We start from the raw sequence: 25,914 nt of genomic DNA on the forward strand, positions 1-25,914 counted from the left end.
GAACTAGAGAGACTCCATTTTGCTTTCTATCGCTGCAGAGCTGAGATGCTTGCAGGGTAAAGGTAATGTTTATAGTTAAGCCTGTTGTCTGCTAAGGGAAAACCAGCCAGGACTAGTTCTTATCGGAAGAATGTGTTTGTCTCTTGGGCTCAGACGTAACATGCAGATGGTCACTGCGGTTGCGCGAAATGCCCTGGAGCGGGCACAGGAATTCGGTGGGAGGCAGCCCTCTGTTGGAAATTTCCATGAGGGAAGAGCATTCTATATTAGTGAAGTGCAGAGGCAGAGTCAGTGAGTTGAGCTGGAGTTGCAGTTAGTTGAGTTGGAGGAGCAGAAAGAGTTCGAGCTGGAAAGAGTTTGAGCTGGAAGCAGTTGAGTTGGATTGAAGCAGAGGAGAGGAGTGGAGTTACAGAAGTAGTGGAGAATCAGAAAGAGTTTGAGTTGAATTGGAGCAGAGGAAAGGAGTGCAGTTGCAGGAGGAGAAGAGACAGAAGATGCTTGGAACAGAGAGAAGACAGACAGACAGTCAGTGAGCTGGAACTGAAGGAAGCAGTCAGAAGCAGTTACTTATCAGGAGGAGTTGTGAATAGCTGGAGTCTGAAGTAATGCCTTTCAGAAGAGACTGAAGTTATATCGTGGATTAATCTGTGGGATCAGCTGGAGTGAATTGGACATTGGCATGGAGACAATCAGATAGAGTGAAGAAGCTAGTGGAGCGAACGGTTATCAGAGCGGCAGAAACCATTAGACTGAAGTTGGAAGGTGGAGAGAGTTCGTGGGGGAGAGGAATCCAGTGCAGAGTGATCAGCGCAGATGTGTGTCCAAGAGTGCAGGAGAGGATCTAAGACGAGCTAAGGCACAGACGAGAGAGGAGCCCAGATGACAGCTAGAGCAAGACCTCACACCCCTCAGGTGATACCCTTCCTTTTTCCCAAACATTAACCTTGTCCTTATACTGTACGTCTAATCCTTTTTCTTTCAGTGGTGTGTTACAGTTCCTGTTAGTTACAGAGACCCCGCAGATCTGTGTATGTGTCTATTCCCATTTTATTGTTATTGTAATAAAGATACCCCAGTTCTTAGTGAACGAGTGTGCATGTGTTGTCCTTATGATAGAGCTAACCTTTCTCAAAAGGAAATAGGAGCGTTTAAATCAGGGAATAACTCTTGCATACAGTGTGTGTCTCTTGTTCTTAAAGCACAGGTAACCTTTCCTTCTAGTCAGGGGTTACAGCCAGAACAGATGCTGCCCCTGATCAGGTAAGTAGCCACTGAATAATTAGGGAGAGAGAGGAGCCCTTGAGCTAAAAGAATAGTTACACACTAAGTAATTTGGCTATTCCATAATATTATTGTAGTAGTGAACCTCTAGTGAATAGTGAGAGAAACTTCCCAACATAGAGAGAGAGAGCTGAAGGTATTCATAGGAGAGTGATTGTCGTTGGTAAGCGGCGTTAATGAGAACACCAGGTGGGACACTGGTGCATAGATTCGCCGGATTGTGGATCGGGCTGTGAGTTGGAGAACACTGGGGGGGACACCAGTGCTTAGGTCCGCCAGATTGTGGACCGGATTGTGAGGAAGAGAGCACTAGGGCTGCAGACCGGTGTGTAGGCACGCAGGATTGCGGAGGTGCCGAGCGAGCACCGACTGTGTTCAGTGTGTACTGGTAAATAATCAGAACTGCCCCAGGGTAGATTAGTCTGGACCCATGTGGTCGCGAGACTATGAGGTATGAGTGTGGTGTAGGGCATGGACGTCCTTAGTAATCAGTGAGTATTCCTAGTAATCCCTATAGATTTAGTGGTGTTTCTGATGATATGAGCTTGTATATTACGAGTTCCCCATCCTCAGGTAGGTACCCAGGTGCCTGGACAGATGGGTCCTGAGGAGGGAGGTGGTTACGTTTTGGCCGGGTTGGTGGTGCTCTGATGAGCTGGTCCTATCTGGTTCGAGAATCCGGTCATAACAGCGGTCACCAGGGGAAATGTTGTGCGTTTATAAGGCGGCATGTGTAGTGATTGCTACTTATGGTGCAGGCATTTGGGGGTTTGCTAACGTTACCACGCTACAGGTGGCAGAAAACACTTTTCTAAGGTACCTTTTGGCAGTCCCGGACAGCACTTCCACACCAATAGGTCACACTGAACTGGGTCTGCCGTACCTTGAATATGTGATTAAAGTTCAACCTGTTCTTCTGTGGCACAGGGTTCGGACCACCAAAGAGACTGCATTTATTTGCTTATTTTAAAGGACATAATGAGCATTGACGGGGCTAATAAGATAAGATGGCTACATTATGTTAAGATGTTTTTATCCCAAATAGGCCACAAGGAATATTTTAGTGATCCTTTGTTAATGTGTCAAGTTCCTAGAAAGGTTCTTAAAAATCATTTGAGTGAATATTCAGCCTTATATTTTGTTACCAATTAAGGATTTTGACAGGTTTTTGTTAACTCGCCTCAGACTTAACATCCTGCATAGATCTTTAAGTTATCCTGAGGTGAACGATTGGTCAAGATTACTTTGTAAATTCCCATGTGACGATATGTCAGCTCAGTCGTCTATACAGGTTTTGTTCTTTTGCACATTTTATAGGATACCCAGAAAAAGATGGATCATTCCAGTGTTAAAGAGAATGGAACTAAGACCATACCGCCCAGCATTCCTGGCAATTCAGAAATTGGATAATATTTTTATTGTTGCTTCTGTTGTTGCATTTTTAAAGAACATTTTTAAATTTCAGAAATCAAATGAAATATGAATTTTAACAAATAAGTTCTTGATTACATGCATTTTTTGACATTTTTAAATATGGAATATGATTGTGATCTATTAATTGTACTTTTATGGTTATTTTTACCTGTATAATAACCGAATACATTTCTTTAAATTGAATTGAACTCTCAAAGGATCATTTTACAAATTTTAAATATCCCGGAGGGCTCAGAGGGACAGAATATTAAAAGTTTCTTGGTATCATTGTTGAAGGATTGTTTTCCGGAACTAGAGACGAAAGCAAAGCACTGGATGAAGATATCCAAAGAGCACACAGACAAAGTGCACAAAGGAAAAATCCTCAGAAAATACAGGTGCTACTGTTCAGATGAAATTCCCAGCATTACTGAGAATTATGTGGGATAACAAAACTTACAATATTAAAGAACCAAAAGAAGTTGAGACATTACTTGAGCAAATTAAAGTAAAAAAATATGGGACAGTTATGTCAAACGGGTGACCTCATGAAGTCAGAACATAAATAGGGCTATAATATTTGCCCAAAGACAGAAGGGAGGGTTCTCCAGGAGAGGGTGACAGGAGTTAGTTTAGGTTATTTTATATTTGGTTTATCGAGTGGGGAGCATTAGGGAAAAACAAAACAAAAATTGTCCGATATGCAAGAGACCGGGAATACAAGGTCCTGAAAACGGAACCTTTTACCTAAAACAATCAGAGCCTGGGGAGAGAGTGGCAAAGGAAGTGAGCAGAAAATATAGATGGTAGTATTAGAGGGTAAAATTAAAATTATAACATGGAACGAAAATGGCCTGAAGGTGTGGAGAAGGTGACAAATAATCTTTGAATACTTGAAGCTCTATACATGTGACCTTATAATTTTACAGGAAACCCACTTGTTAAATCGGAGTGGCTTGAAATTATAAAACATGAAAAATCAATCTGTACTAATCAGTCCTGCTGTATTAAAGGTGTAGCAATAATTGTTAAAACCCTAAAAGATAAACATTGTAGAAGAGTTTGCTGATTCAAATGGCAGATGGGCTGCAGCTAAGATCAACAAAGAGGGCAAACCTTTTTTTGTAGTTGGATATAATGGCCCAAATTCAGATGACCCAGCCCCTCTGCAATCCCTGTATGCTCAGCTAAGTAATATATCGGTCCCAACAATGATAGGGGGAGACTTTAATCTGTTATTAGTCCCAAGAAAAGACACCCACCAGGGGGAGCCTTAAATCTCCCCAAAATGAGGGAATGGATTAATAGGTTTAAAAAAGACTTGGGACTATTGATATATGGAAGAGTAAAGGGGACCAGAATAGCAGATTTACATATGTAAATCATAAGTATGGGCATTCATCAAGAATTATTTCTTGATAGATATATCATTAAGCAAACCTGTTATTAAAGTAAATCATGTACCAGCCCATCTATCCGATCACTCCTTAGTCCGAATCGAATTCATCCAAAGCTATACAAAGAGTGAGGTTAGGTGGACCTTAGATCGCACACGCTTATTACATGAGGAAATTATAGAAAAGTTAAAACTTATAACAGAGGAAGACTTGCAATGAAACTTCACAGTTAGCCTTAATTTGAAAGGTGTGTGGGATGCATACAAAGCTGTAGTCAGAGGAGCTCTGATTGGACTAGCTGCAGAAAGAAATAAGTAATCTAGACATATTATAATTCAATTAGAATCAGATATTCTAGACCAACACATGAATTATGAAGCAGCAACCTCTGCAACAGAACAAGAAAAAGTAAAAGAGGAAATTCTTGAAAATAAAATTGAATTGTCTGTCTATTTGGAAGGAAGGATAATGAAAAGATGGATGGCTAGTTGATTGTCAAATTATGAATACGGAGAGAATAGTGGGAAACTCATAGCATGGACAACCAAAATTGACAACAGCAGGAACATAATAAATGCAATACATAGCGACTTGGTAGATGCAAAGGTAGAGAGCAGGACAGAAACAGAAGAGGCATTCAAAGATTTTTTCAGACATTGTATAAGGAGGACCAGACCCCCCTCAGTCAATGTGGTAGATTTGTACTGGAGGGAATCAAAGTTGCCAATTCTGGGAGAAGGGCTTAGCGAAGTGTTAAATGCAGTAATTACCTGCAAAGAAGTTTTAGAGGTTCTACAAAAATCTAAAAAAGGGAAAGCTGCAGGCCCAGATTCTATCCCAGTGGAATTATATGTAGTCTTAAGGGAAATACTAATTCCAAGATTGACGGCCCTCTTCAATAACATTTACTTGAAAGATCTTGAGCTCCCTAAATGGTGGAAGGATGCCACCATCAGCTTAATGTTAAAATCAGGAAAACATCCACTCAGATGTGAGTCATACAGACCCATTTCACTTTTAAATTGCGATTATAACATTCTTACCCAAATATTAGAAGTACGGATAGGGAATATCACCGGTAAAATCATACATACTGAACAAAAAGGGTTTATAAGAGGGAGACAACTACATGATCTTACTCATCAACTAATCTGGTCCATTGACAAAGCCTCCAAAGCAAAGTTACCATTAGCAGTCTTAACCTTTGATGCTGCTAAAGCATTTGATCATGTAAATTGGATATACTTGCATGAAGCTATAAAACACTCTGGTTTGGGAACACATTTTTTAAGAGTAATAAGAAATATATATACTATGCCAGTTGCAAAAGTACTCATAAATGGTAGCTTGTCTAAACAGATTCAGATTGATAGGGGGACGAGACAAGGTTACCCCTTGTCTCCTTATCTTTGTAATTTGTATATAGAACCACTGGCCAATATGATAAGGAGAGCCGAGGAAATTATCCCATTTCAATTCAACGGCTGGGTAAATAAAGTGGCATTGTATGCCAATGATTCAATTGTTTATAAGAGCGAGCTTAATAAAACTCTCCCCTTCATCACAAAGCTGCTTGTTGACTTTGGCCAAATTTCAGGCTACCAAGGGAATATTCTGAAAACGGAAATAATGCACTGGAATGTAGTAACACCATTAGTTGAATCAAAAAATAGCATCAAGTATCTGGGAATAGAGGTTACGAAAAACATTGAAGAAGTTGATCAGGTTAACCTAAACTCAAAGATTAAGGAAATGAGGAAATTATTAAAATCGTGGAGTTGTCTATCCCTGTCCTTTTTGGGGCGTTCAAATGTAATTAAAATGCCTATTTTGCCAAAGTTTACTTTCTTATTTAACGCTATACTGTTAGAATTGAAGATCCCTTGGCTAAAAAAGATACAGAGGGAAATTAATAGCTTTATTTGTGCCTCAAAGGGAGTGAGGATATCATGGAGAAAACTGTGTCAGAGGAAATATCGAGGGGGCATTGCTAGCCCTGACCTGCTTTCTTACTATAGAGCCTTTCATTTTAAACATATAAGAAATGTTCTTAGACCTCATGCCGACTATTCTTCTTACTGGAAAGCCGTAACATAGGACGATCATTGTTTCTACAAGTTTGGACATCCAAAGAACTTTGAAAAAGATCAAACTAAAGGTACTTGCCACTGCATATAAGTTATGGTACGATATTAGAAGAATTTGGAAGATTCCGTACATTAGCCAGCTAGCAACCATTTGGAGGTCTCCAGGAACCCCAGAGTTCCTAAAAGATACATTAGCAACCCCACTTAGGGAAGCAGGAATAACAGGATGAGGATGTTTGATTGACTCTGGATCATTAATAAGTTGGGACTCATTATTGGAAGTAACACAGGGCAAGATCTCCAGGTTTAAATACGATCAACTTCAGAATTGGACGAAAAATCTGAAAATAAGTTTAAAAATCACAGCGAATCTGGAATACGAACTATTAAGCGACGTACGGAAAAAAGAAATATCGAAATGGTATTGGCACTTGATACAGTCCCCTGACAATGAATTCACTGTCCCAGATGAAGTATGGAGAATGACCTTCCCTACTCAAGACTTGCATCATCTTTGGCAAGTATCCTGCACTCTTTTATGGCAAACTATAGTCTCTGCGCCACTTAGGAGAAATCATCTCTTCACTTTACATAGGTCATACTGGACGCCGGAAAGACTCTCTAAACTGAACAACCAGGTGGTAAGAAAATGTCCAAAATGCCGGGATCCCAAGGCGAATAATATCCACACGTTCCACCAGTGTCCACACCTGGGAATCTTTTGGGAAGAAGTGGGTAAGGCCATTGATAAAGTTCTAAAAACAAATATTGAGGTAAGCCACTAATCGTTCTACTACTGTATTAAGTAAAAGTCAAAAGTGTTTATTGTTTACCCTAATAATATTAGCTAGGCGGGAGATATGTGTGAATTGGATTCTTACTACCCCTCCCAGGGCAATAGAGTGGATTGGCTCAGAAAGGAAGTCAGGCTATTGGATAAACAAAGAGGGAACAGCAACAAAACAAGGGTTTGGGATCTATGGGACAAAAACATGAGGTAGGGTTCGTAGGAATGTCCAATGATACATATAATGCGATCTTTCAGATTCAAATGGTCGGCACATGGTTTCTGTGACCGACTTCAACAAATCTAAAGGTCCTAGGATAAGTCCCAGCCCTCAGCACGTTAATAAAGGGAGGTCTCCAGCCATACCAATCGGAACCAAGACAAGGGACCTTGTCCGGCATGACCATAAAAATCGCATAAAGGAGGAGAAAAAAAAGGGTTATTCGAAATATAGAATTGTCACTACTCTTCAAACTAAAGAGTTTTCTGTGGAAATCTCTACCTTTATCTGGGGCAACATGCCATCACCTACTGCAAATGCCTAGTTACATAGCTAGTTACAAAAAAAGGGTACAACCCAGTTAAGCCACCGGGACCTGGGTGATTAGCAGTACAGAGGATAGGGGGTCCTAGTGGGACAATTTGGAAGAACACACATATTTATGTAGCAGCATCCATTAAATTACTCATACCATAACATTCTGCTCAATACTATTTATTCATATTGAACATCAATCTGAATGTTCAAAATCCAGCAAAACATCTGGAACATACATATACAAAAGTGCCTTGAATGTGTAGAAGGGAGAAAGGAAGGACTTGTGTGCAAAGTGAGGGTTAAAGGAGGGTGGGAAGGGAATGAAAATATACACATCAACAATGATATTGGTATGTCCTACATGACAATTATATACAAGCAAAATAATTAGAAGCCATAATAACACTGAATAGGCACAATGAACAAAGCACTGTTGCACGCATTGGCTTATATACAACAATATGTCAACATTTCGACCGTTGACAGATGTAGGTGATCTTGATCCTTACAATGGAGTCTTCCTTAGGACTGTAAAGGGGCACCAGAGAATTTAATAAAGGGAAATACTTAGAATTTGTCATAATTTGTAATGCAAAGTCTAGATATAAAAGGGAAACTAAACTACTGTAAACTAACATTGGCTAGGTGGTTGAAATGATAGTAGTAGGCCCATGGGCTGCTCGGTCAGAGAAAAGACAGACAGCAACCTAAGAAGAGGGGAAGGTTGGACGCCATCAGTTATTTGCAAAGGGATTTGATTTAGGGTTGATATTGTGAATACAAAACACAGAATTATTCTGGACTTCTCATAAGGTAATGTCAAAATTAATCTATATTCCTTTCAAAAGAAAACGAGGGGGCAAGTTTGAATCCAAAGGTTTCCAATTACTGTGAAGAGTAACAAACAAGCACGCAAACAAAGATATAACACCACTCCTCAAAATAATGTAAGGTTTTAAAATGTTTAAAAGAAAAGCGTGACTGTAAACATAAGTCTCATTACCTTGTGGAAAAGAGCGGTCATCATTAACTGGGTAAACAAAGTTCAAGAGTTCCAAAGGGTCTCTGAGGTACCAAGTTTCTAAACAAAAGGATGGACAGACAATATTTAACCCTCTGCCCAAAGTTCCACTCATAAAGAAATGGAAAGTTGTTTAAGCATAGACACTGATAAGACTAAATCAATTACCTCGAGGCAAAGTGCATCCTTTCAATCCATCATTAACGGAGCACTGAAGGGAAAATTCATCACTCGCACGCGCAGCCTGCGCAGTGACAGACGCTCAATGATGAGTCATCATGACTCACACGTACAACCTGCACATTGACAGGTGCTCGATGCGGCTCATTATGACTCACGTGCAGCCTGCTGCAGTGACAGGCGCTCAATGCTGACTCATCATGACTCACGTGCATCCTGTGTAGTCAGCTCAATGCTGACTCCTCATGACTCACGTGCAGCCTGCACAGTGACAGAAGCTCAATGCTGAGTCATCATGACTCACACGTGCAGCCTGCACAGTGGCAGGCACTCGATGCTGCCGGGTGAAAGTCACATTGGTGACAAGGCTTTTGTTTAGAAACTTTGGTACCTCAGAGACCCTTTGGAACTTTGGAATTTTGTTTATATTGAATCGGGCTCTCAGCATCAAGTAGGACAGTGTAAATAATCCATGACTGTATATTTTGTGCAGCTGTCAGAGTGCGTGAGGTCACTGTGCATGGACCCTGCCAGGAGATCATGTGTGTTCCACTCATACATTTAATAATGCACACAAAATAGGAATATTTCACTTCCTTCTTTTGTTGTATTTCCCAAACAGTATCTCACCTTCAGGAGTTCCCATGCTGGCGCCTCACACTTTTTTCCTATCTCCGTTATCACTGCATTGAGAGAGGTGATTTGATTGGAAAGTTTGGTGATAATTGCATTTTCCACCATGGTGATGTTCTTCTCCATCTCCTTCAGTCTCCCGTGCAGTGTTTGCTCATTTTCTTTCAGGAGTTGCCGCAGTTTTTCAATTTCAGATTCAAGTATCTTCTTCTCAGTTCTTAGCTTGTTCTGTCAGAAGCAAAGAAAAGCTGGTTAGATTTTATAAAGCTTCCTATAGGCCGTCCAGAGAGTAGGGGTCCAGGAGGAGGGTGGAGGGGTTGCCTATTCAGATTGTCATCACCTTGCACAAAGGCTTTGTCTAAGAGACATCCCAAAAATTACATTTGAAAGAGAATTTTGATTTTTCACAGCCTGGTGGGCAGAAAGTCTGTATTTTATTAAAGACACAGGGGCTACGATTATGCAAATCTCCTTTATTGCCCGCTTCTTTATTGCCCGCTTACAGCAGCAACAATCGAAGAATATAGAACTTCAATAACTTTTTAATAGACAATAAAGTTCCCCCGCACACAGTGTTCTTCATTTTTTGGTTTTGCGGACAAGATACTTTCTTAGATCCATAACTTACAAACGAAAAACTTAATCAGTGAAAACCTCTTACTCTGGAAAAGAAAAACCCAAGACAAAATCAATAACTTTTCTCCATCAGGAAGGGTTCCAATGTGGAGGGATAATCTAAGCCTCTGTGTCTTTAATAAAACCCAGAATGTCTGCCCACCAGGCTGTGAAAAATCGAAATGTTATGACATGACACAGAGGGTAACATTATTCAGTTTTAAAGTGCATTTAATACATCATCAATTAAGCTCGTAACAGGTCGAAAATAGCAACTTTTAAACATATTTTCATTGGGCCAAGCCGCAGCCCCGAGGATATCTACTGGGAAGAGAGGTTTAGAGGCTGAGGCACCCCTAAGGGAGTGTACACCAAGCATAGTAATGTCTACACCTGCTTCTTTCATTATTGCTGTCACCCATTGTGCTATGGTTGGGGAGTAAACTGCTCTATGAGGCTATTTATAAGATATTAGCATTGTTTCTGTATTTCCTCTCATACTCACAGTCCTCTCATATCCCATCAAACATTTCACTACAAACATTCTTTCATTCTCTGTAAATAAGGGGTAGAAAACATTAGTTGACATGGTCTCTGTTCGCCTTTTAAATAAAACTAACCCATTCGGATTGGTAGGCCCTGCTGGTGATGTCTAAGGCTTTTATGTCTGAAGTCCATCTACAAGACACCAGGCATAGCAAGACAGTGAGTTTATAAGAGATATGTTTTGGGGATAAATCAGAATTCTCTCCCCAACCTATTAAGACCTGTAGGACATCTCTAATGTCCCATAATGCAGTATATTTTGCAGAAGGTGGGTTTAGTACCCACATACTTCGCATACATTTTTTAGTCAGTAAGTTTTGGCCCACAGAGACCAATGTTCCCTCTAATTTTTTTCCTCTGTGTGCGGCAGTGTGAGGTCTCTGTGCGCTCCAGCCACAGAAATGTGTGCCAAGAACCCACTGCATGTGTGGGTGCAGCGACAGGGGTTCTGACACTGGAGTTCCTGCTTGATTGTGCAGATAAATGACCTAGGTACTGGAAGGGAGGAGGCCTGTTTAATGGGACAGGCAGGGCCGGACTGGAAACCCAAAAAAGTAGCGCTGGCAATTCTGCTGCACTGACTCCCACCCACCAGAGGAGGGGTGTAGGGGGTGGGGGTGCCAAGTGTCAAGCACTACTGCTTAAACCCGGTCCCCAGCAGTGGTGCTTTTGTTACTGAGGGCCCATATTGTAGCATTGCTGCAAAACTGCCCCCAGTAACACAACTGGCCACCACTGCTCTAAAACTGCCCCTAGCCTTCCAGGCAAATGCCTGCTAAGGCCAGTCCAGCCAGGGTGGTGGCCTTTGTGTTGGTGACTGATGTACAATGATTGGGTCAGATTCGAAATGAGAAAGTGCAGTGCACAGCATATGCAACCACGACAAAGCTGCACTAATATATATATATTAGGAAAATGGAGCAACCAGCCTCATTCCACAGTGCCAGTGAACCTCTTCTTTACTAACTAACTACACAGTGGCGGCTCAGGGACATCTTGAGGACTTTGAGCGTCCTCGGCCTAATGTGTTTTTGGGGCCTCTGAGCAGATCAGCTTTGAATTTATTATCCCGTTTGAGCTTTCTCGTGTCCTTTTGTCCAGATCACAAACAGTGCACAGACACATTGGTTCAAATTCCAAATGTGTTTATAGTTAATATTCATGGATAGTGATGTCTTTTTCCACTATTGTAACACAGCAGAAACCCACTAATACTACTGCAAATAATCACTGTGACATCCTCCCATTTCTCATATACGATATCCTGTTTAAATCTAAAATAAACATTTTTTATGGATGCTGCATGAAACAAAACCACATTTGTCAAAAAATGTATATATTACAAACTCACACATTACCCAGATTAAAAATAAATTAAAGGAGAATGCTATTTGCAATAATCTGTTTAAGTATTATTCAAGGTCATCAGGGAAAGACTTTGCAGAACAGAGCTGGCTCTACCAAGGCGGGGGTTACTCCACTCTTTAAAATTGATAATCATGAGTTCACTTATCTGCTCTGAAGATGGTTTCTTGGATACGCAGGGGGGGAATGTACATAGATGTCCACCATGTGTGCATTCAGAGTCACTAATATATGTTAGTGATTCTGAAAGCACACGTGGTGCTTTTAGGCTTGCTCAGGGCTTTAAGTGGGATGAAAAAACTGGGGGGTCTCTCAAAGGGGCGTGCTTGATGTAATTGAGGGCATAGCGTAAAAACACGTAAGCTAAAAATCTATGCTTAGCATAGTATGCCCCCCGACTGTTATTGTGCTGCCTCTGTCATTGCATCCAGATATATAACACAATAAGTAACATTAAACCTACAACAACCCAGGACTATTGACTTTGTCAATGGTTGTTATTTGTATAGGATAAATAAGCAACAACTACAGCTTTGTTGAATATATTGAAAATGCCTCAGTTCTGAAATGATTTTTAAAAAGTCCTCTGAAGTTACACCAAAGGCTTTCAGCAGTTGAGATTTTTTTTTTTACCCTAAGGGTGAGGGCAAAAATAAAGAGCCTGATTGGGACCTGTATTAAAAACGAAACATCAGCAGGACCCAGCCCACTCAAGCCCTGGGCTTGCTGCATGCTTTTTAGGTCCCGCCTGCCGATGCGCTTGCGCATTCGAGCTGGCGAGAGATTAAGGGGTTTATCCAGAGTTTAACCGGAATGGCGATTTGATTCAGTACATGTGCGCTCTTAACTCAATGCGCAAGCGCAATGAGTTAAAATGCGCGTGCACAGCATCAAATCGTCAGCTTGGTGCTGCCAGTAGCTCTTCCCGCTCTGCCCCCTGCTGCATCAAAGGCTTTGCGCTCTGCCTCAGCCCAGCCATTCTCCTCCCCTAATTGCCCCCTGCTGCATCAAAGGCTTTTTCACGGCCGGCCGGCCGTGCTTTCAGTTTCACGGCCGCCAGGCCGTGTCTCTTGTTTCTGCCGCGCTGCGCCAATGCTGGTTTATTTACCGACGTGCAAAACGGTGTTTCTTAACTTCTTTCTAAACCCCTCTCGTTCTGTCACCGGCCGGCCGTACTTTCACTTTGACGGCCGCCAGGCCGTGTCTCTCGTTTCTGCCACGCTGTGCCAATGCTTGTTTTAAGGGGCGTTTAGAGCCAACTAAATAGTTACAGTATATTGTTGTTCTTTCTAGCTACGCCTCCACACTCACCAACCGACCCCCACTGCGCCCAGGATCACAGCTGCGACACTTTTTATGGCGTTCAGACGCTGGCTGCATGATTTCTTCAGTCTAAGTGGACGCACTTCAGATTGCAGTACGGATCATCAAACCATGTACTCATTTATTTTAATTATATATTTACTTAGACACTTAAGGTAAACAAATATGCCTGGGCGTCAGGAGCTGTGAAAACAGCAAACTGAAATCGAATTTTAGAACCAAAAGCTCAATTTAGCACTCTAATCTTACTTTTACGAGCAAAATGTTTCCATTTCAACACTTTATCTAAAGTCCCCGTCATCAGATACATTGCCTGCTCCTATCACTAGATATTTTAAGCCGCTTGAGCTCTATGCCATACTAATTGTTTGCAAGACTTGAACACACTCGTATAGCGAGTTCACCATTCCTCCACGCTCACTCCCACCCCTCCCCCCCCTTTGCACATTCACCACGACCAGCCCTGCATGCCTACTGCCTTTCTCACCATTCCTCTACGCTCACTCCCACCCCTCCCTTGCGCGTTCACCCCGACCGGCCGTGCATGCCTACTGGCTTTGTCACCATTCCTCCATGCTCACTCCCGCCCCTCCCACCCCCCCACTTGCGCGTTCACCCCGACGGGCCGTGCATGCCTACTGGCTTTGCCCCAGCCTCACACTATCACTGGCTGTGCCCCAGCCGACTCTGTCACAGCCTCATATAGCACTGACTCTACCCCAGCCTTACCAGATTCGATTCTACCCTTGAGGGATAGATCTGACTGGCCCTCAGAGGTCCGTGACTCGGCTGTCATATGAGCTGCAGCGATGCAGAGCCACTGAAAGGCTTTCTGCATTTTTAAATTATCTTGGCATTGGTGTTTTGAGCACTCTGGCTCTGAAATGTAATGTGTGCCCCGGCATTTTGGGGGATTATAACACTGTCGCAGAGGACTTTTTACTGCGTAATTATTGCTTTCTTTTGATCACGGTGGCTCTGAACGGTACACTATGTTAAAGACTGATTTCGAGCTTACGTGTAGCGCTGTGACTAGAACTAGCTGTCTGCAAACTTTAAAGTCAGAAACGTTTGCCCTATGCTAGAAATGTGCACCTAATCAGTAGCCCGTTATTATTAATTTTAGTAACGCTTTATTTTGCTGTTAATTATTTATGTGGAAACAGCTACTATTATTTGCGTATGCTTTCTATATGCTTAATTGTTGTTAGCATTACACTCTACTTACTGCTTTAAGTGGGCCGGGTCCAAGCAAGTATTGCAACAGGGGCCAATGGGCCTGCACATTTATTACATTTTTCATAGGTGGCTATATTACGTAACTCAGCTGTCATATGAGCAACCACACGCACAACCATACACCCACACAACCACACACACAACCAGATACACACACAACTACACTCACACACAACCACACACACACCACACTCACACACACCACACTCACACACACCACTCACACACAACCACACTCACACACAACCCCACAGTTAGTGCACGCTTTCACCGGCCACAAACACCACCACCGTCAGTGCACGCTTCCAACGGGCACAAACACCACCAGCCATCAGTGCACGCTTCCACCAGTCACACACACACACCACCAGCCATCAGTGCACGCTTTCATCAGGCACACACACACCACTAGCAGTCAGTGCATGCTTTCACCAGGCACACACACACCACCAGCCATCAGTGCACGCTTTCACCAGGCACACACACACCATCAGCCGTTAGTGCACGCTTTCACCGGGCACACACACCACCAGCCAGCAGCGCACACTTCCACCAGGCACACACACTACCAGCCATCAGGGCACAATTTCTACAGGCACACACACCACCAGCCATCAGCCATCAGCGCACACATCAATTGTTAACGTATCCACAATTAACTATTGTAGCAATCGCAGTATGGTGCACTTTTACTTTTAAACATATTCATCTAAAGCGCAGCATGCCACCATTGCTACAAAAATAAAGACTTTTTTTGGCCTACAATTTATAGACTTTTGTTGCAATTGGTGTTGCTCCCCTGCTCCCCTGATTGCACTCGTTTTCTGGCCTTCTGCTCTCCTGATTGCACTTGTTTGTTTTCTTTCCTTCGGCTCCCCCACTCCGTCCATCCATCCATCCATCCCCCCACTCCATCCATCCATCCATCCCCCCACTCCATCCATCCATCCATCCCCCCACTCCATCCATCCATCCATCCATCCCCCCCACTCCATCCATCCATCCATCCATCCCCCCCACTCCATCCATCCATCCATCCATCCCCCCCACTCCATCCATCCATCCATCCATCCCCCCCACTCCATCCATCCATCCATCCATCCCCCCTACTCCATCCATCCATCCATCCATCCCCCCTACTCCATCCATCCATCCATCCATCCCCACTACTCCATCCATCCATCCCCCCACTACTCCATCCATCCATCCATCCATCTCCCCACTCCATCCATCCATCTCCCCACTCCATCCATCCATCTCCCCACTCCATCCATCCATCTCCCCACTCCATCCATCCATCTCCCCACTCCATCCATCCATCTCCCCACTCCATCCATCCATCTCCCCACTCCATCCATCCATCTCCCCACTCCATCCATCCATCTCCCCACTCCATCCATCCATCTCCCCACTCCATCCATCCATCTCCCCACTCGCCCACACTCCATCCCTCGCCCACACTCCATCCCTCGCCCACACTCCATCCCTCGCCCACACTCCATCCCTCGCCCACACTCCATCCCTCGCCCACACTCCATCCCTCGCCCACACTCCATCCCTCGCCCACACTCCATCCCTCGCCCACACTCCATCCCTCGCCCACACTCCATCCCTCGCCCACACTCCATCCCTCGCCCACACTCCATCCCTCGCCCACACTCCATCCCTCGCCCACACTCCATCCCTCGCCCACACTCCATCCCTCGCCCACACTCCATCCCTCGCCCACACTCCATCCCTCGCCCACACTCCATCCCTCGCCCACACTCCATCCCTCGCCCACACTCCATCCCTCGCCCACACTCCATCCCTCGCCCACACTCCATCCCTCGCCCACACTCCATCCCTCGCCCACACTCCATCCCTCGCCCACACTCCATCCCTCGCCCACACTCCATCCCTCGCCCACACTCCATCCCTCGCCCACACTCCATCCCTCGCCCACACTCCATCCCTCGCCCACTATGCGCTACCACAGCATCACTGAACGCCACAGCATCACTCGTCGCCGCCACAACATCATTCAGAGCCACCACAGCATCAATCTGTGCAACCATTCAACAACAACTGATTCAAATATGTTCTCTCAATGTTTCAAACTTTATTACAAATGTCACAATTTTTTTTTAATATTTCACTTCCGTTCTTGTATTTCCATCACAATAAAATACACTAAACATAATCTTCCAAAAAGTTATTTGCAAAAGTTTAAGCTATTGCCATTATAATTTACAATAACTTTTATTCAAGTATTAAATATTGGAAAAAATACAACCCATTGTTCTTTTTAATATTAATACATCTAAGTCATGTAAATACAACACATATTGCATTACAAATGCTATAGGTGTCACATTTGCAAAAGTTAACACTATTGGCATTGTAAATGACAAAGTTATTAATTTCGTTATTTTCAAAACAAAAACATGAATAAAAAATGTGTTGTTTACAATACTAATACCTCTAACTTTACTAATGCGAGCCCTGTTGCATTGCAAACGTATTTTTATAACATTTTTAAAAGATTGTGATTTGTCAGATCAATACATGTAAGACAGGGGAAAACTAAACATGTACCTTTACTAATGCTATAAATGTAACATTTGCTATATTTATAGCTATTGGCATTTCAAATAACAAAATTAATACTTTTATAATCTGCAAAACAAACAAAAATTAAAAAATATTTACATTTACCACACCAAAAGCTCAAACTTTTCTATCGCGAGACCTATTGCATTTCCAATGCTTGTTGTTAATAGAGCGAGGCTGCGGGAAGATTGTGTGCATTTTTGAAAGTATACATGTTAATTGCAGCAATTAACATGAATACTTTAAAAAATGTACACCATCTTCCCGCAGCCACGCTCTATTAACAAAAAGCATGCAGCAAGTCCAGAAGCAGGATGTGTGCTTTCAGAATCACTAACATTTATTAGTGATTGTAAAAGCACACGTTATATTTTTAGGCTTGCTGCGTGCCTTTTGTTAATAGAGGGCGGCAGAGTACATGCCTTTTAGAAAGTGGTCATGTTAATTGCACAGCCCGACACACTTATACACGGGGCTGCATTTAACATCAAAAACTTTCAAAAAGTCACAAAATATGCCGCGCTCTATAACTCGTACGGAGGATACAGAGAACACCCAGCGCGAGAGAACTCATGAAAGTTCGTTCTGACAAAAACAAGAAAGCTGCTAGCATTTAACATAGAAATGCATGTTTAATCCATCAACCCCCCCCCCCTTTTTAATAGAAACCCTTCCAGCAAGCTTTTTTTTTAAATTAAAAATGGTCAGGGCGGGGTTCAAACGCCCCCAGGCTGCCTGCTTTTATTGTATTTCACATTTTCATCTATTTAAATAGCACAATTGTTATCCACACAAAGCGCCTATGTGCTCTCTGCATAAGAACACCCGAAGTATATGAAGCAGTGCCAGCCGTGAATAAGAGGTGGGGGTGCAAATGGAGAATGGGGTGGTGGGAAGAAAAATGTAAATAATGGCATGCACCATCGTTCCAGCGTGAACGTGGCCCCGTTGCTATCTTTGCTCTCAATGATTTCGGATGTATCGGGAAAGGTTCCACGTTAAACGGTATGTTAGTGCCTGGCACCAGAACTTCCGAAGTCCAGAAGACGATGTGAGCGAGAAGCAATGGCTGTCTCAGCGCAGTGAGCAAGTGGACATGCCATTAAGTATGATAAACCTACACCTGCTTTTCCGCCTACTTGCTGCATGCTTTCTGCAGGGTCATGCAAGGACAGCGCATAGTTTGCGTAACTCTGTCATATTTCCATGATTGCCCGTTGTTACTATTGTGCAGCTCATCTGTTGCCAGTCCGGCCCTGGCTCTATTAACAAAAGGTGTGCAGCAAGCTTAAAAGCACAATGTGTGCTTTACGCGTCTTTCTTTTGTGTTGGTTGCATGTCTTCTCTTAATAGACCACGGCTACGAGCGGTCTGTTGACCATTGTAAAAATATTCCTGTTAACTGCAGCACCGTCGTGCGCTGCAACTGACAAATATTTTCACAATGACCCACAATCCGCCCGCAGCCGCGCTTCATTAAGGGAAGATATGCATCAAGCCAAAAAAAACGACATGTGAAGCACAGGTTCGTGCTTTTGGACTTGCTGCATTTCTTCCAGGCCCGGACTGGCCATAGCGGGCACCGGGCAATCCCCCGGTGCGCCGCACAGGTGGTGGCCGATTTTGTTACAGGGGGGGCTGTTTTTGCAAAATCGGCCCTGCAACAAAATCGGCCGCCGGCCCGGCAAAGAGCCCGGCGGCACCTTCAACCCCTTGGGGGGTGCGGCCGAGCACTTTGCCAGGGCTGGTTTTGGTTCCCAGTCCAGCCCTGCTTTCTTCTCTTAAAGGAGCGCGGCTGCGGGCTGATTGTGGGCCATTGTGAAAATATTTATGTTCATTGCAGCGCATGACGGTGGAAGGAGCATACCAGGTGTGCAATAGGGAATTTTCTCAGTCCCCTCGTTTCCTCTCGGCGTAACACGGCGCAACACTGTGCCCTCCGCCCCCGCCCAATTAGTGAAAGAGGCGTACCAGTGTCGAATATGCGGGGGTTCGCTGTGTTTCCATCGTTTGGTGAGTAGACATTTGGCCGTGACCAGATCCCAGAACTTTGCCGGTACTTTGTTGAGTTTAGTCCTTTTATAGAGCCCCAAGAGGCAGGCCTCCCATGTGTGCGGTACTTCTTCGTCTGTGCATTGTGTCAGCAGTGTTGTGATCATGTTCCAGTACGACTGGACGCTGGGGCATAGCCAGAGCATATGTAACAGGTCTGCTCCAACCAAGGAACATCTCGGGCATGCAGTGTTGGTGACTGAGAAGTATCTGTTAATTTTATCAGGCGACAGGTACGCACGGTGTAAAATATAGGATTGTATAATTTTGAAACGAGAGTTGCATGGGACATTGACTGGGCTATACAGCACCATTGCCCATTCTTTGTCTGTCCAGGCCCGCCCTCTGTCCTCTGTCCACTTCCCATTTGTCTCTTAGTTGTCGGGTGGAGTGCTGCATATGTACCAAGAGAGCTTGTGCCAGACAGTGTACCACTTGGGTGCCGTTGCCCATGACAAGCAGATATTGCATGAATTGATGCATTGGCGGCTCCTCAGAGATATCGCCCCAGGCATTCCCTAGTGTTCGCACCAGGGAGGCAGGAGTCAGAAATTGACCGACTGGTAAGCTTGTGTCCGCTGCAAGCTCAGCAAAGGTGAGTAAGGTTCCGTTGGCATAGAGGTCCAATAATGTCTCCACTCCCGCCTGCGAAGGTCTTTCATTCTTCTTACCTACTGAAAAGCCTCTTTGTCTCCGCTCACTTCTGAAGCCTCTCCTGTGAGGTATTTGTTTCTGTGAGCATAAATGACAAATGTGGAGCAAATTGTGGGTGCGCACATCTTGCCCAGTAATCCCAGGTAGGGTCTTGAAGAGCTTTGGCCACGGCCGAGGAACTGCCCCCCTGTTCTCCCAGCCTAGCTAAAAACCCTATCCATGAAGACTTACTTGATGTCTTTCTAGGACTTCTGAATTGAGCTAAATGCTCCCATGCGCTTAGCCTGTCCCTGATGAAATTGTCCCCAGAAACGTAGACCCTGGGAGGCAGCTACTCCTTCTCTAGTGGCCAGTTCAACCAATTTAGGATCTATTTTTAGCAATATGCTTTTTCATCTCTCATTTGAGAGTGCAGTATTTGCATTTCCCAGGAGGCAAATGTCTATTTGTGCCCATTGGCACAATTCCTTGGGGTCAATGAGGGGGTCTTCAAGATATGCCACTTCAGCCATCTCAAACGTCTTTGTGAGTGGGCCAGTAATATTAAATAGACCGTCTTGGCAGGACTTGAGGCCTTTATCGATACCTTTCCTAGGGCCTTTTCCTCCCTTGGAGCTAAGAGCTACCACCTTTGCATCTAACCCGGAGGTAGACCCAACTTTATCCAGGAGGTAGGGGTGTGGCCATTCGGATCTAAGACGGGACCTGACCTCTTTTGGTATTTCCTTCCTAGGCCAAAAAGAGAGGTAGTCAGCAAAGTGCCGTGATGGAGCCAACTCTGGAGACAAGGGGTGTTTGATGAGCAGCGGGTTAAACATATTCTCTCCGAATGGGGCAACAATGCCCATTTTTGACCCAGATGCCCTTGATGCCTCCTTAGTTGTACCCATATTCCTCACCTCTATCTCCTGAATACCTGAATCAAAGTCGGAGGAACAGGATAGGTTAATTGCATCCTACAATGTTTCATCACAATCTATGGGAATAGGAACCTCTGGGCCTTTTTCTTGCCCATCTGCAGTGCTAGAGGCACCATCCTTGTCACCGCTAATGCGTGAAGTAATTTGTTTTGAGTGTTTGGCTTTTTAATTCCCTTAGGCAGGATTTCCCCTGCAGCCTCTTCCTCTGGCCCTTAATCATCCCATCTCTCCCATCAGGGTGTCCTGGGACAGTAACTGCCCAACCCTTCTTGGAGAGAACCTCTACTTTTTTATTAATTATGTCATCCAGTGTCCAATTACCTTATCCAGCACCTTATTTAGAAGTTCTTCAGTCTATCTTCCATAGTATTCTCTAAAGGTTCAAGGGACATGGCAGAAGGTAAATATTATTTAAGATTACTGGGCTCAGTGTAAGCAAACAGCTGCTCTGACAGTTTGTTGGCCTGCAACTACCAGAATTCAAGCAGTTTGCCCAATCAGTTAGAATGGCCACTGTAGTGTCTTTACTAAGGTGTCCCAATCTCCTAAAATGGCCCGGCACATACAGTGTGTGGCTGACCATCTCTTAAGGGTCTTTCTTCTAATTAGGTGGTACTTTTTTTTATTGTTGTGCCTCGGATTAGCTCTTTTTTTTGGTGTTATTTATAAAACTGTACGATAATTGCGTAATGCACCGTTGCCTTTATTTACATGGGCCAGCAGTCGCTGAGGGGAAAGGAGGGCTGCTGGCATCTTTGTTAAGTAGACAGACTTTCTTCCGTTGCCACGCCTGTGAGAAGACTCTACTGGACTGCTGCTGATGGGTGAGCCCCGCTTGCGTAGCTCAATGGCCTCAGTGGTAGGTGACCTTAGCGAGATGGTCTATATTTTATTTATTTCAAGAAGCTCCTGCTACTATGGCAGTGGGGTATGGGCTCACACTTTTCAAAGAAATCTGGCCCGCAGCAACAAGTGGCGTGGGGTCGGATTTAGAAAAAAAGATCGGTCCACAGCAAGGGAGTATTTCTCAGCCTTAAGGAGCCGAGAGAAACGCTGAAAAGTTGTGTCGGGTACAGAGGCAGTAGGACCTCCGACTCGACGCTGTAAGAGAGGGGAAGTTAACCCCTTCGATGCTGGTGACAAAGCCAGCTCGTCATGGGCGTTACCTGCGCTACGCAGATGACGAGCTGGCTTTGTCACAAAAGCCGCGATTTTCAAATTTCAGCGCACAGCGGGAAAACCCGCTAGCGTGCATGCGGTTAAATATAAAAATACAACCACACTTCTTTCTACGGTTAGGAAAAGACATTGGGAGACATGGGAAGTTACACAATAAACTGGTTGAGGGTGTTGGTACAAGGGTAGGAGGGAGATATTATTCTTATTTTCTATAGGGGAGGGTGGGATATCTCAAGGTGAAAAAACACAGTAAGACGCTGATTATGATGCGGCCTGTACAGGCTCTGACCTTAGGGCAGAGCCTTTATTGCCGTGTAGGAAGGTGGAATCTGACTATATGGTTACCCCCACTTTTTGCCTGGTGTTTTAATGGTTTTCGACATAGTTGGACTGGGATCCTGCTATTCAGGGCCCCAGTCTATCTGCTTGCTCTATAAAATGGATTCCATGTACTTTAGGTACATACCAGATTGGCTACTGGGTCACCCTTGTGAGCCCCTGTATATGGTCCCTTAGGTACCCAGGGGTAAGGGACCCCAGAGGCCTACCAGGGGCTGCAGCATGTCTTGTGCCACCCCTGGTTAGCCTGCCAAACGGCCACCACAGGTCTGTACTTACAGCCTGGGTAAGGTGGTGTAAGCACCCCTTACTTAGATATAGTATACCTATATCTATCTTATATAAAGACACATAGTAACCTATAAGTCACTCCTATGGCAGGCCTTGACAATCCTGAAGGCAGAGTGCTTGGTTTTGTGTGGGAGGGTGCCCTAGCATAAGCTGAGCCCCTCTGCAGCTTTCGGAACCATCTCCTTATGGCTCTTCTATGATATAGCTATGCCATATACTCTTAAGTGCATTATAATCCTCGCGGTTAATGCTAACTTTGGTTTGGCTTTATCAAAACATGTCGTTTAAGGTGTCAAACACTTTGGAATACTACCCCCGCCGCCAGAGAGGCGGGGGTAGCATTCCACCTTTCTAGAGGGAGAAGACATGTAGTTACTGGTAAACCCGGTTAAAGTTAAACAGAGCCCCAGCAACACAAAATGGATGCTGCTGCCACAGACACGAGTCTGCCCTCCTGCTGCTGGACAAAACTATGGCAGGGGAGGCCTGGACAATAGGTTTCCTGTCTAGGGAGGTGCTGGCACCTCCCTAAACAGGCTTTAGTGGATTGGGGCACGGTGGGTTGCATTCAGAGAATGCTTTTCAGACAGTGCCTGGGGCACACAAGGTGCTCCATGCATTTCCCAGTTCAAACAGGTTGCTGGGGCGCTGAGCCCCAGCTCTGGCGCAAAACTGGACAAAGGGGAAGGGGTCTAACCACCCCCTCCCCAGGTCCCACCCATAGGAGGCACCTTAGAGTTAGTCCAACCCCTAAACTTACTGTAAATATAGAAACCCAGTCCCTAGGACTTTAGATTACCCTGGACGAAACTCTGCAACATATATCTTGGACCTTTGACATTCCATTTCGACTGGAAGACAGAAGAAATCTCCCTTGTGGTCAAGGAGTGGCCACCCTGTTCAAACAGGCACTAACTGCATCTTTGACTGTCTGCATTTTCTAGGTTCCCGCCGGATCCCGAAGAATCTGCGAAACAGGACACAGACTTCCAGACATCTGATGCTGACCTGCACTCGCAGCAAAGCTGAGACCTATAGACCTGTAGCAGACACGAGAGATGTAGGACTGGAACTCCTGGACATCCTGCATCTTTGCAACTGCACCTCCAGAGGTATCCTGAAGTTGTGCATTGGGGTATTTGAAGCCCCTGCCCCGTGCACCTTTTGCACCGAAGCTCAGAGGCCTACACTCCACGAGTGTCCCGTGGGCCCGATTTATGCATTTCCACTCGAGGCCCCTTTGCGGTTCCAAGTCCTTTGGCTAGTGAGCCCCCACGTAGGGCCATCTTAGATTTAGTGAGCCTTCCTGGTTGCTCCAGACAAGCTCCCACTCCTCTCCAAGAGGAGTTCCTCAGACCTTGTTGGTCTGCACCGAAGCCAATCTTGTCATCTTGCATGGGTTGCTGTTAAGGCTTGTTGGGCCGACTCCGGATTCCTACACTGCAGTCTACTAGATCCTTAGTGGGACAGCTCAAATCCAGCTTCTGGTCGTCGTCGGCCTCCTGGTCCTCATGGCTGAAGAGTCAAGCTTCACCTCTTTCACCTGAAATCACCCGATATCGGCTGGGATCTTCTCCTCGCCATCCTGGTCACTGGCTAGTGACCCAGACTCTGCCTCCTCTGCTTTCAGGTTCTTCACATCTCCGATCCACCATGGATCCACCCTGACACTTTTCCTCTGGTCGCCTGCAGCATTTCTTCGCAGCTCTCCATAGGAATCGACGACGAAACTCGACAACTATGCACCCGGCTTCCCTGGACGAGGTAACACGAGTACTCTGGTGCTCCCATGGGTCTTGACTCTCGAAGTGTCCTAGTCTAAAAGGGTTCCATCGTAGTTCACCTAGAAGTGCCCTTAATCTTTAAAATTGTAACTTGTTCGTTCTCCATACAAAGTCAAAGGTGATCCGCGGCTGTGTTTAGACACTGCACTCTTCCTCAGTGGGCCTCCTGCATTCTAACCTTTTTTTTTTTTGGTGTTCAAATCTGCTTTATTGTGTAATTGGAGACATGTTACACAGCTTGTCGTGCCCACAACCCGGAGGCCGGCAGCAATAAGAAATGGAAATGAACACGGCCTTGTTACCGGCATCCCGGGGGCCCGGCGGCAATGTATGGGGGAAATGAAGTGGGGGCAGCGCCACCGATGGTGCACAGTAGGGGAGGATGAACAGCAGCAGAACAGTGTTTTCCATTGGAGAAAAAAAAAAGGACGCCCATCCTTCTCCATTTTTGGTGTTCAAAACAACTTAACAAAGCAACCCAATAGTGTAGTAACGAAGAGGCAAATCATGACTACATGGCAAATGAAGCGTCAGTGAGTTGGTGTGGTGCCCCGCGTGAGCGGAGGTGTGCAGAAGTATGTGTACGAGTCATAGCCGTCCCAGCAAGAGGGCCCCCATAAGCCAGAGGGCAGGTCAGGTATGGAGCTCCAGAGAGACAGCCATCAGAGGGCGCTGTGTCATACTGCAGGTAGGGCATAGATAGACCGCGTGCAAGTAAGAAAGTGATGTGGTAATCTAAGAGAATAGTGCCGTGGTGCGGGTACCGCTTGGGGTCAGGGGGGGATGTGGGGGGTTTGGCGAGTGTACAGTGGTCGAAACTAGGGGGGGGGGCCATCTGAATAGCACAAGGAGGAGGCATGCACACAGAAACAGGGTCCCCAGCCAGGTCCAGCATTGGAGCAGTGTACTAATCTATGATGGGTTGTATATCTGTCTGGTCTACATCGTCTGAACGCGCGAGTAGATAACGCACCAGTGGATCCCAAATGTCGCCGGGGCGACTCGAAATGGGCAATAGTTCAGCAAATGTCGTATGCTGGTCTTGGCAGTAAGTTAAGTCACCCAGCCAGTCCTTAAATTTGGGCGCTCTGCCCCTTCCCCACCGGCACGCCACACGTCTCCTGGCCAGCAGAAGCGCAGTGTCAACGAATTTCCGACAGGATCTGGGAAACAGTACAGTGTCTCCGAGTAGGGCCACCAGTGGGTCAAAGGGCACGGTCTCCTCAACCATCTCTGCAAGAGCGTCCAGCACTTGTTGCCAGTAATTCGCCACCTGAGGGCATGCCCACGCCAAGTGAAGGAAGTCGGCACCAGCGACACGGCAGCGTTCACAACGGTCGTCATCCGCCAAGCCGAATCGCTTCTTCCTCACCGGCGTGTAATACACGCGCTGCAAGAATTTATAATGAATGATCTTTAGTCTGCTGTTGGCAGATATGCGAGAGGTGAGTGCGCAGCAGCGGTGCCACTGCTCGTCAGATATGTCGATATCGAGTTCGGTAGACCAACGCAGCCGCGCATTGGATTCAGGCACCAGGGTAGCGCCCCTGAGTTGACGATAAAGGCCGGAGACCAGGTGGGCCCCATCCTGTGAATTCAATAAAAAGTGTAGCGGTGGCAGGGTGTCGGGCTCGCTGGGAAAGTCTGGCAGGATGTCTCTCATCCCCGCCCGCAGCCG

At 45.2% G+C, this 25,914-nt stretch overlaps 1 protein-coding gene across 1 annotated transcript in view; it reads right to left on the reverse strand.

The window, feature by feature from the left end:
- Positions 1 to 25,914, reverse strand: part of LOC147711637 (E3 ubiquitin-protein ligase TRIM15-like) — a 193,028-nt gene that overhangs the window by 159,087 nt on the left and 8,027 nt on the right. Inside the window, exon 2 of the mRNA XM_086920214.1 lies at positions 9,335 to 9,565. Coding sequence (XP_086776340.1) covers positions 9,335 to 9,565 — 231 coding nt within the window. The remainder of the gene's footprint in view (positions 1 to 9,334; positions 9,566 to 25,914) is intronic.

This window comes from Lissotriton vulgaris, chromosome 5 (genome assembly GCF_964263255.1).
Source record: "Lissotriton vulgaris chromosome 5, aLisVul1.2, whole genome shotgun sequence".
Lineage (NCBI taxonomy): Eukaryota > Metazoa > Chordata > Amphibia > Caudata > Salamandridae > Lissotriton > Lissotriton vulgaris.